The sequence below is a fragment of the Euprymna scolopes genome, chromosome 31 (assembly GCF_053919585.1).
Source record: "Euprymna scolopes isolate OS-2025 chromosome 31, ASM5391958v1, whole genome shotgun sequence".
In the NCBI taxonomy this organism is placed as follows: domain Eukaryota; kingdom Metazoa; phylum Mollusca; class Cephalopoda; order Sepiida; family Sepiolidae; genus Euprymna; species Euprymna scolopes.
This window is the reverse complement of record NC_136512.1, coordinates 168,588-183,591: the sequence shown is the minus strand read 5'-3', so window position 1 is coordinate 183,591 and position 15,004 is coordinate 168,588. Positions and strand designations below refer to the sequence as shown.

The 15,004-nt window shown below is 36.4% G+C and overlaps 1 protein-coding gene across 3 annotated transcripts in view; it reads right to left on the bottom strand.

Moving 5' to 3' along the window:
- Window positions 1-5,222: 5,222 nt before the first annotated feature.
- The window catches only part of LOC145255574 (retinol dehydrogenase 13-like), a 171,641-nt gene continuing 161,859 nt past the window's right edge, over window positions 5,223-15,004 (bottom strand). For all 3 annotated transcript variants that reach the window (XM_080114034.1, XM_080114036.1, XM_080114035.1), the window contains one exon: window positions 5,223-5,594. In XM_080114034.1, coding sequence (XP_079970160.1) covers window positions 5,582-5,594 — 13 coding nt within the window. In that variant the 3' untranslated portion in view covers window positions 5,223-5,581. The remainder of the gene's footprint in view (window positions 5,595-15,004) is intronic.

Genomic DNA, 15,004 nt, shown 5'->3' with positions numbered 1-15,004 from the left:
ACTTTAACTAACTTCTCTTTTTTTATGAATACGTTCTCCTCTTGCATTTGTAAAAAAAAAAAATAAGACGTAGACATCACTATAACTTTTTATTCATTCATCGATTAGAAAAACAAAAATTAATTTAAAATTCTAAGGTTTTCAAATGCGTGTTTTGTGATTTTTAGAACGCTTTTTTTTTACTCATTTACTGAATTCAAATATTTTAAAGAAAATTATGACTACACAAAATAGAGGTTTATTTAATACAAAATAGAAAATTTTCTTAACTAATAAAATATTACTAATCATTAATTTCTGAGAAAATAAATATTAATTTTAATGACACTTTTTAAATAATTGGTCTTTAACTGAAATACAAAAATTTTCGGTATTTTTTACATTAACTGCACATCACCGTTCACATTCAAAATGTCAACTTTTATATGCTTTGGGATACGCTGACAACGAATTTTACAGTTAAATTTGGGACTGAAAAGTAGTTAACCACATATAAAAACATTAGTCGTCCAATATAAAAGCTAATGTATTCCCTGGCATCCATTTTTTTTTCACAACCGAGGAATTAGTAATGCGCATGCTCAATGGCTTTCGGAATAAACATCTTCAACCTCCTCGTTAAGAACGGCTTTTGTAATAAACATCTTTCTCTCTATCTTAAGAACAATTTTCGGAATAAACATCTCATTTTTTCCATTTGAGTGGTGAAAAAATATTTGCTTTGTGGTTTTCTTCAGTTACACGCATGCGCATTACTAACTATTCGGTTGTGAAAACAAAATGACTGCTAAAGATTACATTAACTCTTACGTTGGATAGCATATATTTTTATATTTGGTAAACGACTTATCAGCCCAAAATTTAACTGTGATATTCGTTTTTAGCATACCCAAAAACCTATAAGTGTCGACATTTACAATTCAAAAACTGCCAGGAGACTGAAATCAACCAATGAAAGGCTGGCACGAAAACAATCATTCAAGCATAAACAGAAGTTCTCTTGCCAATTATTTTAAACGAAATTCAATAAAATTTGAATTTGCTCAAAAGCAATAAATTTTATAAAGTTTATGTTCATCCACCCCTTGTCGGTAGAAGCGCCAAGCGGCAGTTGCAATTACAATATTGTAAGTATAATTCTATTCTTTTTACATCGTATTCCGAAATTATCCTACACCAGAACTTTAGATTATTAATATTTAATTATATTACTATCAGTTACTCTTAACACTGATTTACCACTTAGTTACCCTTGACACCGATTCAATAATATTGAATAGAGATTTTCAATTGCACAAATTACCATGTGGCTAGACGATAAATTAAATTGGTGACTAAGGTTTTACCAGATATTGGCCAAATCTTGTCCTCTAGAAATGATGCTGTTGATATGATCAATAATAATATTTTGCAAGAGTTATCAATTCATCGATTGTGCTATTAATGAAGATTATGTAGAAAAATAAATTCTTGACCATAAAGGTCTCTCGTTTTAATGGCACCACTCCCATTTTCGTTGCTCTTGAACTTTTTGATTCGAAAAATAGGAGGCTTTAGTTTTATAACGACCCTCATATTTCAAAGTGCGCTCCAGAAGTGCTTACATAACCATCGTTCATCTCTGGTAAAATGGCATTGAAAATGGTGGTGATTATGTAGAAAAATAAATTCTGGCGCACAAACGGTTGTTTGTTTTAATGGCACCACGCCCGTCTTCGTAACTCTTCAACTGTTTAGTAATAAAAATAGGAGACTACTTTTGGAATGACAAACGTACACACACACACACACACACACACACACACACACACACACACACACACACACACACACATATATATATATATATATATATATATATATATATATATATATATATTGGGGACATGTGTTCATAATGTAATAGTTTCTCCCAACTCATCAAGTGGAATGTTTGTTTCTAGATTGAGGCGATGATGGATTTTTCCTGCCAACATATTTCTATTTACTTCTCTAGGCTTTTTATCTGATTTTAGATAATGATTTATTTGCGGTTCCCTTTCAAAGTGGCTTGATGCTGTTATTGCTTTCATGTTGGGTTGAAAAGAATTCGTGGGAATTCTCATCTAATCGGAATTTGTTGGGTCGTTTCGCGATAAACATAAATACACTATTTAGAACGAAACGAAAATTGCAGATAAAGATTTTGAATCTGAAAACTTTCTTGAAACATTACATTTTACAATAATTTAATTCTTCATCTTTTATAAGAAAGCGAAAATTCTTGTCTGTCAGTCGTAGGAGATACTTGTATTATTATAATGGCTTATTGTAAGACAACATATGGATTATTAATGATCGATTTTCAATAATAATAATAATAATAATAATAATAATAATAATAATAATAATAATAATAATAATAATTTAAAAAATAATTTAAAAATAATAATAATAATAATAAATTAAAAAAATAAGTTAAAAAAAATAAAATAATAATAATAATAATAATAATAATAATAATAATAATAATAATAATAATAATAATAATAAGTTAACAATTGAATCTTGAACACTCATAAAAATGGTACAAATACAAACCGGTAGAAGTACTTGCAAACCGAAATCATAAAATCCAAATAGGACATGAGGGTACAAACGAATAAATACATCAAAACAAGGAGAAGGAAAAATCCTGCCAGATCGTAGATTTAGTCGTCCAAGACAACCACAAGATGAACATCAAGGAGTCGGAGAAGCGAAGAAAATATACTGGAATGACCAGAAAGCTAAAAGTGATATAAAACATGAAGAAAGTCACGATAACACTAATAATTGTAGGAGCACAAGAAACAATCCTGAAACTTCGAAAAAAAATGAGAGAGATTTGAATTAGGAGAATGTTGAGAAGATACAACGGATTGCAATAATTAAAACGGCTGAAATCTTAAGGAAAACCATCAAATGCGGAAACAAATCCACATGAGCTACAAACGCTAACCGGCCATATAAAAATTGCAACGAAACTGCAAAATTGTGAGTTAACTAACCCCTACAAAACTTTAACGTTATCAATAGCAAGTGGCTTTTCCATAATGCGAATATGTTTGTGGAGGTTATCGAACGAGGTGGAGAGTACTGGGTATCTGGGAAGACTCCAATGAACAGCACCGGTTGTTGTCAGTGAGTAATTTCTGGTGATGATCTGTGTAAGAACTCTTAGTAAGTACATCATCATCATCATCATCATCATCATCATCATCATCATCATCATCATCATCATCATCATCATCATCATCATCATCTACACATACATAAGCATGTGCATGCATATATACATATACACATATATCAAGTCATGTCCAATTTAAAAGTAAAAATAAACCACCAGAAACAAATACAATTGCTATCGAGCATAAATCAATAGGTTAAAAAAACTCACATGCATTTAGAAAACAAACTGTAATGGACTGATTAGGAATTTACACTGACTAGACCAGGAAATAAATTTATAATTCTTTATCAAGATTAAGAATTGAATCCAAGGTAAGCAATATACCTTGGCTTTAGAACCAATCCATATAAACTATAAATAATTCTCTTTACAAAATAATACAAAAATAGTTTTATTTCTTTGTTATTTTATTTATTTACCAAGATTGTATGTTACATATTAAAAACCGTACGCCAGTAGCAATTAAATTAGCTCGTGTTAATTTTGAGAAAGGGCATATTTTAGTACATGTCAGGATAACCTTAATCTGCGGAAAGAATTTTTGTCGATACGGGTCACGTAAAATCAAGGCAGGACAGCGGTCACACGTCGTAGAAAAAAGAGAGATAATGAAGAATAACGTCACATTTTCGAATGGAAAGAAAACTAAGGTTTGTTTCTTGGTACAACACCATCACAGATGTATAAAGAGTTTATTTGTTATTAAAAATGTTACACTTAATGTGGTGGGGACTCACGTCCAGGTATCCGTACCAGTACCCACTAACATCCAGCTACTTGCTCCAGTGCCCACTAACGTCCGGCTACTCGTACTAATGTCCACTAATGTTAAACTACCTGTTCTAGTGTCCACAAACATCAGGCTACCAGTTTCTATATCATGGACCCTACGAGACCTGAATCCATTGCCGTACATTTTCCCTGTTTTCTTGGTAAACAATAAAATACGATACACGCCGTCTTTAATCGATCATCTGTGTTTGTCATCCTTCTTTGCTATTGCCGTCAGTTTTCTTGCCGTGTGTCTACTTCATTAGTTGTACGGTCAATTGGCACCATCGCGCCTCTCGCTCCTCTGCAACAGTACCATTCTAGAAAGTCGCTCATATTTACATTACGTACTACAACTCTCGTTTTCTATTTCTTCTGTCTTGTAAATACAAATACCTTTTCTAAACTATATCCGTGTCCGAGTCTTTCGTTGTGACATTTCTGTGTTACTACACTTAATATTCATATTAAAATTACATTAGATTTCGATAAAATGGTAAAATAGATTAAGCCTAAAACAATGAATTAATCAATTCAAACCACTTTTTACCGATGGATCACAATTTAGTAAATCTAAAAACTACTCGAGAATAAAGGTAAAATGGAATCAGTTAATTAGTTCAAAAGTTAATATTGTACATAGAAATTTATAAACGTATACACATATCTAACTTCATATAGAGATCAATACACTGAGTTCGTTTAATCCACACAATCTAAATACAATGACGTCAGAAGGTATGTTATTTGCTGTGCCATGGAAACTTTTACATCAATATTTATAGAAAAAATTATCTTTTGATATTTTTCATGCAACCATTAATGTATCCTTTTTGAATTATTAAAAAACTATTTCTAAAATAAAATGATATATTAAATAAAACGAATAATGTGTATGAAATGATCATATGACAGGAAAATGCTTTTTTCGTCCAATCAAAAGTTTCTAAGCAGAATGACGTCAAAATATGTTTATCAATGCAAATTTTTAATCGAATGTTAGTAATGGATGAGTTTTCTTTTGATGTTTGTTCCCTTGTGCAAATGCAAATTTCGGAACTATATTACGTAATTATTTATAATTTATCAGTTTAGAAAAACAAATTAAAAATTTAAAAAGTTAGGATACAAGTTATTTCTTCATGTCAAAGACGATGGAAGATGATAAAATCTTACAGTAATGAAATTGCATCCATAAAATTTACATTAATATTTAATAAGAGAATAAAAACAAAAAGAGAAGAAAAGTAGATTTTTATTTGAACTCGTGATAGTTTTTTTTTCTTGGATAAATAAGACTAGACTTTTTGCCCGTTGAAAACAATTTATAGCCACTGACTTAAAATGAATAAGAGAATTTTCTGTTGTTTTACAATAATAATGGCAGAAGGGGGGCGACCATGTCTGGGAGCTGTTTCCACAGACTTTCGGCTATGTTTGAATTCACGCTGTCAGCTTCTTACAAGGTCATATGATGGGGCATTATCGCCATAAGTTTCTTTCATTTCATCAAAAATCTCCTGTGGTGTGCGTCCTTTCCAATACAAAAACCGGATCACTGCTCGACATTCAACAGGCTCCATTTCCACACCTGACTCAGTTCAAACACCTGTAAAACAGAAACCAGAATTAGTTCAGAGCTGTAATTTGCCACATAACCCGTAGAGAAATAAATCATTGCACATGCAAAATTTCAGCTAGATCAGACAACTGGAAGTGAGTCAGGGGCTTTACTTATTGCACGCCCCGCATATTTAGGGAGATGAAAATAAGATGTTAATTGTTCAACACCGAAATCTCATCTAAAGAAAAAAAAACTGCTAAAACCTTAAAATTGTTGTCTGCCAGTGTTTACGATTAAAAAAAAATAGTTGATTCAAATCAACAAATGAAATTATAACACGAATGCAATCATTCTAACATGAACAAAAGATCGTCTGCTGATTATTTTTAACGAAATTCAATAAAATTTTGAAACCGTTAAAAAGACAAATTTTACAAACTTTACTTTATTCTGAAGTTTTTACTTCAAATCACATAAGGCCATTTAAAAAAATAAATTATTAAATGGGGGCTTTATGCTAAATTGATGGTTGAATATAGTTAAATCATGTTTTTTGTATTAAATACTAATCCTAAACCTACTAAACCATATCTAACTATACATTCCTAAACCTACTAAACCATGTCTAACCATACATTGCTAAACGTACAAAACTATATCTAACCATACATTAACTCGTCTCTCTCGATACAATACTGTAGCAAATTTAGCTGCTTCCACTGCATGAATTTTTACCTATACCCTCTCCCAGTAAAAATGAAAATGGAAAGCATAATAATGCCCTTTTTTAACCACGCTTGAGGAGTGAAAATTTTCTGTAGAAGCTAACCTAAATGCCCGATTTTTCCAGGAGATATTAACCTAAATAACCAATAAATATTAACTACCCATGCGGGGTCGCAGAAATACCTGGATTAGGACCCAGGCGCGGGGCGAATCCCCTCGGAGTTGATGGACCCGTAGGCCTTCCCAGGCCATCCGTCTAAGAGAAGGAAAACTCTGAAACTAAACCTAGGGGAGGGAGGCCTCTTCAGTCCTGGACGACAACCTTCCTAGAGCTGGTGACTCAAACAAATCACCGGTTGGCAAGCCTAAACTGCTTAAGGAGGAGATAGACTCTGTCTATCGCCCGGCTTTCATACTCTTTCTTTGCCTATTGGCCAGGCGTAGAGGTACTATCAACAGGGACTCGTCTGAATCACCCAGTGGTTGACCTTGTTTCCTGACTAGGGCAATGAACGCCGCTTTTCCCCACTCCCGCCACATCCCATCCCCCTAAACTGGACACAGTGGGGTGCTTCAGTGCCATATATGTCGGTGCAGTTGGACTGGGCTGGCTTTGCCTAATGGATTGAGGGTACCGGATTGACAGTTCCTGGCTGCTGTTTCCGACTGATAGTACAGGAGCCCTAACTCTTTGGTAGCGCTTAGAGCGGCTGCTCCATCAACAGTTGTAAAATATCGGGATGTTTGTAGTGCCATGTCGCGCATGGAAAGGGACCCTGCACTCATCCCCGGTGGGCTTTCCTGAGGCCACAATCCTAGTAGATGGTAGGACAACTGATGGTCTGCTTGTATTGCATGTCTGGTATTCTGCACAACTACTTGTCCAGCACCCCCTCACTCATCCACCCTAACTGAAACTTTTAAATAAAATAAAATGAAATGACAGCTCAAGCAAAAGTTACGTTTAAACCAGGACCAAACTCAAAGAAAACCAACCTGCCTCCTCCCTTGAGGCTTGCATTTACTAATATCCGCGGGCTTAGAACTAACTTAGATGATGTTGAGTCATTTCTCCTTGTAAACACCCCGGATATCTTAGCATTAAGTGAAACTAACCTTCACTCTTCCATTCCCTCTAACCACTTTAACATGCCTGGTTATCTCCCACTCTACCGTAAGGACTCGGACAGACATATGCATGGACTTGGAGTCTATATTCGAAACACCCTCCCCCTAACTAGAGAAATAAAACTAGAATCAGAGGGCCGGGCCTTTATGTGCTTCAGACTAAATATGCAACACAATATTAGCTACTTGTATTTTCTCTACCGCTCTCCCTCAAACCAAGACTGTACCCTAATAAACAAAGTCTCAGACAGCATGGATATAGCACTCCCCCTCGATACTAGCGCACAAATACATGTATTTGGTGACTTCAATGTCCACCACAGTAACTGGCTAGGATTCTCAAATCACACAGACGTAGCTGGTAGCGCAACTCATAGCTTTTCTATATCTCATTCCCTATCTCAGTTGGTTACATTTCCGACACGTTTCCCAGACCAGCACGATCAACATGCCTCACTTCTAGATCTCTTTCTGACAACGGTTCCCAATGACTGTACAACAAATGCCCACAGCCCACTCGGGAATGCTGATCACGCTGTGATAATGGTAGAAATCAGCCTAAATTCTCGCCCTAAAACTGAAGACCCACTTCTCAAAACAACGAGGTATTACAAAAAGGCTGATTGGGAAGCCATCAGGGAGCTCATCAGAGGTGCCCCATGGCAAAATATCTTTACTCTTCCAGCGGAACAGTGTGCAAATGAGACAACTGAATGGTTCAAAACTGCTATTGAAGCACATGTTCCCGCACGGAAATACTATAGCAAGCCCCACTCTCCCCAATGGTTTACTTCTGCTTGTGCAACTGCCATTTGTCAAAGGCAGCATGCGTTCCGCAGATTCAACCGACATAAGTCCAGCTCAAATAAACAGAAGTTTATAGAAGCTAGAAATAATTGTAAGAGAGTGATAGACACAGCTAAGACAGATTACTCTGAAACCACCAGAAAGCGCATCGAAGCACAGAAATTAGGAACCCGGGATTTTTGGAAAATCTACAACAGCGTAGTTAATAATGGACAGTCAATTATTCCCCCACTAACAAACAATCATGAGGTTGCTTGCACGGCAACTGACAAGGCTAATCTGCTTGCCAGTCGGTTTGCCTCAAACTCCACACTGAACTCGGTACACCACTCACTCCCTGATTTTCCTCTGCGAACAGACGCCACACTTGACGATTTGAAAATCACCCCTTCTCAGGTACATGCTATTATAAAAAACCTAGACACCTCAAAAGCATGTGGACCAGATCTCATCCCGGCTGTGCTATTAAAAAAATGCTCTGCCGAGGTTGCTCCAGTTCTGTCCAAACTTTACAATAAATGCCTTAACGAATCTTGTTTTCCGACTGCTGGAAAACCGCCTCTGTGGTACCAGTCTTCAAGAATTCTGGTGAAAGAACTGACCCACTAAATTATCGCCCCATTAGCCTCCTCCCGCTTTTCACCAAAATATTTGAGTCCTTAGTTAATCAAGCCCTAGTCCAGCACCTAACAGCTGCTAAACTCCTGACTGACAAACAATATGGATTCAGGCAAGCCCGTTCAACAGCAAATATCTTAACTGTAGTTTCTGAACGTATATACCGTTCAATGGATAAAACAGGGGAGGGTAAAGCGGTAGCCCTTGATATATCTAAGGCTTTTGACAGGGTATGGCACGATGGTCTTCTAAGGAAAATTAGATCATATGGAATCACTGGAAGAATTCATAATGTAATTAAATCCTTCTTAAGTACTAGAAAAATCAAAGTTGTCCTTGACGGACATACATCCAAACAATATGACATAAATGCGGGAGTACCTCAGGGGTCTATCCTTGGACCTCTATTATTCCTGATATTCATAAACGACCTCCCTGATAATATTGTTTCGGAGATGGGTATATTTGCCGATGACACCACTCTCTATAACAGATATGAGGGGAAAACAAATGAACACATATCCAAGGCAATGGCAGAAACACTAGAGGACGACCTCCAATCCGTAGTGGAATGGGGACAAAAACGGTTGGTCACATTCAATGCTGCTAAGACTAAGCTTGTTTCCTTCAATAACTACAAGAAACCTTCTCTACCACCAATAGCAATGGCCAAGAACACATTGCCTGAAAGTACTTCTTTTAAACTATGAACTGGAATAGATACATTGAGAGCATTGCCAAGGCTGCTGCAAGGAAGGTTGGCTCCCTCTACCGTGCTAGAAAACTACTTACGCCTGCCAGTATCCTATACCTCTATAAGGCAACCATTCGCCCATGTATGGAGTACTGTTGTCACATCTGGGCTGGTGCATCTGCTGCTTGTCTCTCGCTCCTGGACAGGGTTCAAAAAAGAGTCGCCAACCTGATAGGTCCTGAACTGTCATCTAGGCTTCAACCTCTGTCCCATCGACGAGATGTTGCATCCCTCTGCCTGTTCTACAAATACTTTAATGGTGAATGCTCTGACGAACTGCAAACACTTGTACAAACCCGACAAGCTACTAAGTCTCATCCCTTTACAGTAGAGATCCCTAGGTGCAAGAGAGCCTTTTACTCCAATAGTTTCTTCCCCAGAACTGCGGGTCTTTGGAACTCCCTTCCGGGATTCTGCTTTCCCAACTGCAATGATATGCAGAAGTTTAAGTGTAATGTTAACAAACATCTTTCTACTCTTCTCCCCTCATAATGACCCCGCTAATTAATTCCCTAATAGTAGCCCCCTGCTTCAAAGTGGCACTGTGCCTTGTTTGGGGTGAAAATTGAATAAAAAACAAAAATTCTTATAAATCCCTATTAATCCCTAACTGTGCATCGAATGAATACCGTTATATACAATTCGCTGTACCTTATAATAAAAGTCCATACAAAATATCACCCAGATAGACCCAGTAGTTTCCGAGAAAAAGTGGAACGGATAGACAGACAAACTAAGATAAATATAACAGATAAATTTGAAAGTAATGTTTGTTTGTGTTCACAAAAACTACAAAACAAAGACCCACAACGTTGATATATTCTTGATAAACATTGCCCAGAATAAATTATATCTAAAATTGTATTTTTGTCCAGAATTTCATTTATATTAAAAATAAAAAAAGAAAAATGTTTATGCTATACCTACCTGTGACTGAAAGAAATTATATCTAAAATTGTATTTTTGTCCAGAATTTCATTTATATTAAAAATAAAAAAAGAAAAATGTTTATGCCATACCTACCTGTGACTGAAAGAAATTATCATATTCCATAAATCATGAAAATCGATTAAGTTAGTTTAAATTAAATTACGAAAATCAAACTTTATATGTAAGAGCGAATGTTCCATCTTAAAAATAATCTCAAGAAACCAAGGGACATAACTAAATAATAATTTAAACTTGCGAGATTTTTGTCAGAATGCCTACAAATTCCCATTACTTGCTAAAAAATGATTTTCATTTATATGAATAAAACTTCCTTGCTAATTTATATGATTTTTGTATATGATATTTTCGTTTTGTTACCAGTACGTATATTATACAGCTTTTTCTTTATTTTTGTTTCTTAATATAAGGGAAATTCTAAACAAGAATAAAACATTTATTAGAAAAATATATTGAGCCTTAACTCGCGCAGATTTCCTTAATGGGGGGGGGATTGTCGGTTTTCCGTAAATAAGGTAGGTTCCATTTTCCCAGTTATAAAACTTCTCATACTAGCCAGTACCCTATAACTATATGAAGCCACCATTCGCCCGTGCATAAAGCACCGTTACCATATCAGAGCTGATGCATCAATCACTAGCCACTAGTTAAAATAAGTAAATTTGTTGAAACAAAGTAGAAAATACAAACAGCAACAGTTGTAGCACAAATCGCCAAAATGGCGTACTACAAAGTACGAAGGTCACACCGTGAATCATGGCTGACTATTGGGCTTCTGATGAGAAGTGTTTCACTTCGAAATGCCATTGCCTACAGAGGTTTTCTCTCCATTTTTCCCTTATTCTTTTTTGATATGATAATATAATAAAGTTATATGTAACTTTTATTCCTTATATATTATTTAATATATTAAATTGCTCCTCTTAATCGTGTTAAACTTTTCTATCTTTATAAGTTTATGATACTATTGTTTGCCGAGGAAGAGCTACTTGGTTGCGGAAACCAACTCACCGGGTGTTAGACACGATATCAAACGATAGGCACATGGAAATATAAACGGGTTGAGATGGTGTCGACTATAATTGGCTGGCATGGGTCGCTTCTTGATTCTTCTTTACGTCGTTGCAGGCAATGTTTCCATTGTCGCATTAAATGGCAGGGACCGTATGCTGAAATTTAACGCCTGTATAGCATAGCGAACAAGACATTTTTATATAAAAATAAAATTGTTCAGTTTTAACAATGAAAGGTCATCTTGAACTTAGGTGATTGTCGACCCATGTCTGTCGTCACTTGTGAATAGACTAGTCTATTACATGTCTGTTTTCTACAGAGTCTAACGTCTCAACTGTTTTAAAACAATACAATTATAATTCAATTCTCTCTTTCTTCATTGAAATAGAGAGAGAGAGAGAGAGAGAGAGAGAGAGAGAGAGAGAGAGAGAGAGAGAGAAATATACGTTTTAACGCACATTTTTTTTTTAAATTTAGCTACCCGCATGCAATGCTTTTAGGCACCTCGAGTCTCGGATGATTTTGACACCGCCGAATATTTATAAACACTTGTCAGTCAAACATGGTTGATATATTTTACCATTTTTAAAAGACAGTACCTGCATAGCATGTGTGCACTTCCCCCACAAGTACAGACATAGTTGTGCACAAAGTTAGAAGAACCCAGCTCACCAAAATGGGAGCTACTTCATTGTGCCACATTTTCTCCCTTGCTTTTTGAGCCATTTGTTCTCACTTGCAAAGGTCATAATATCATCGGGTTGCTGGCACAATGGTATTTTCAAAAAAAATTTTCTATTCTCTCAATTATGTTTAATTATTATTCTCTCTTTTTTTTTTAATTTATTAAAAAAGAGCGTGGTGTCATCGACAAATATACCCATCTCAGAGACAATTTTATCAGGTAAATAATTTCTGAATATCAGAAATAATAAAGATTCAAAGATCGATCCCTCAGGTATTTATATCATATTTTTTGGACGTACGCCCATCGAGGACAACCTGGATTATTCTCTCATTTAAGAAGGATTCAATTATGCTAAGCATTCGTCCAGTAATACCATAGGATTTTATTTTCATGAGAAGACCATCGTGCCATACGCTGTCAAAAGCCTTAGATATATCTAGGGCTACTGTCCTTCCTTCCCCTGCCTTATCCAGTGCTTGGTATAAACGTCTAGAGATTACAGTTAGAATATCTGCAGTAGAACGGGCTTGCCTAAATCCATATTAATGGTCGGCCAGAAGTTTATTAGCTGTAAGGTGGTGGATTAAAGCTTGATTAATTAAGGAATCAAATATTTTGGCGAAAGGAGGGAAGAGGCTAATTGGGCGATAATTTAACGGGGCAGTTCTTTCGCCAGAGCTTTTGTAAACTGGTAACACAGAAGCAGTTTCCCAGCAATAAAGAAAGTAAAATTCGTTAAAGCATTTGTTAAAAAGTATAGAGAGAACTGGAGCAACCTCAGCAGAGCATTTTTTTTTAATAACACAGCCTGGATGAGATCAGGTCCACATGCTTTTGAGGTGGCTAAGTTGTTTATGATATCATGTACTTAAGAAGGGGTGATTTTCGGATCATCTAGTATGGTTTCTGTCCGCTGAGGAAAATCAGGGAGAGAATGCTTTGCTGGGTCCAAGGTAGAGTTTGATCAAAATGACGGGCAAGCATGTTAGCTTTTTCGGTTGCTGTGCAAACAACTTCATGATTGTTGGATAGTGGGGGTATTGTTGATTGCCCATTACGAGAGGCGTGCAATATGTAATGCCCCCGTTCCATTTCCAGTTGTCTGATCTATCTGAAATTTTGCATGTGCAATGATTTAGTTCTCTACGGGTTATGTGGCAAATTACAGCTCTGAAATAATTGTAGTTTATGTTTTACAGGTGTTTGAACTGAGTCAGGTGTGAAATGGAGCCTGTTGAATGTCGAGCAGTAATCCGGTTTTTGTATTTGAAAGGACGCACACCACATGAGACTTTTGATGAAATGAAAGAAACTTATGGCGATAATGCCTCCTCATATGACCTTGTATAAAACTGGCATCGTGAATTCAAACATAGCTGGAAGTCTGTGGAAACAGCTCCTAGACATGGTCGCCCCCCTTCTGCCATTGATGAGGCATCTGTCCGTCAAGTTGAGGTTGCCATTTTGGAAGATCGGCGTATTACTATTCGCCAAATAGCCCAAGATGTCAAGATTAGTACAGGGTCTGTGGAAACTATCATTCATGACCATTTGCATATGCATAAGGTGTCTATCACATGGATTCCCAGGTTGCTCACACCATTCCAGAAGCGAGAACGCGTCGAGTGCTCGAGGATGAATTTGGAAATGTGCCAAGAAGATGAGTCAAAGCTTTTCAAAAGACTGATTACACAGGATGAAACTTGGGTCCATCACTATGATCCAGAGACCAAAGCCCAGTCAATGCAGTGGAAGCACTTGCACTCACTACCTCCAAAGAAGGCAAGGGTGCAGCCCTCCGCTGGCAAGGTCATGCTCACAGTCTTTTGGGATCAGGACCGAGTAGATATGACAGATTTTCTGGCAAAGAGTACCACAATTACAGGAGCCTATTATGCTTCACTTTTGAGGAAATTACGGGAAGCTATCAAAATCAAGAGGCGGGGCAAGATCAGCAAAGGTACCCTCCTCCTGCAAGACAACGCTCTGATCCACAACTCGCATGTCGCCAGATCAGAAGCACGTGCGTGTGGTTATGAAATCCTTTCCCATCCTCCCTACTCTCCTGGCCTTGCACCCTTTGACTTTCACCTCTTCCCAGCCATGAAGTATTTTTTGAAAGGAAAGCGTTTCCCAGATGACGCAGCCTTGATTTCTGAAGTTACGTCGTGGTTGGAGGACCAATCTGGGGTGTTCTACAAAAACAGTCTGCAGAGCTGCATCAAACGATAGGAGAAATGCATAACTCTGGGTGGTTCCTATGTAGAGAAAGACTAATAACTGTGACAAGTTTCGTTGCTCTACTTCTATGGGAAGTGGGTCAGGGGCATTACTTATTGCACGCTCCTCGTATTTACTAAACAATTGTAGCTTTTCTAGCAATCACGAGTTCCTAATTTCTGCGCTTCAATGCTTTCCTAGTGGTTTCAGTATATTCACTCTTACCTGTTGCTACTTCTGTCTTGTGTGTGTGTGCGTATGTGTGTGTGTATTTGTAAAATTGATATCTTATTGAAGAATGATTTAAAATATTTTAGTATAAAAATCGACATTAAGTGACTGTTGTAAATAGGTAATTTTTGTGCATATCAATATGGGTACGTATATCGGTTTATTATTTTCGAAAATTTTATATATATATATATATATATATATATATATATATATATATATGTGTGTGTGTGTGTGTGTGTGTATGTGTGTGTGTGTGTTTTATATGTATATATTATTATTTGCATATATATGTGCGTATATGTGTATATGCGTAAATAT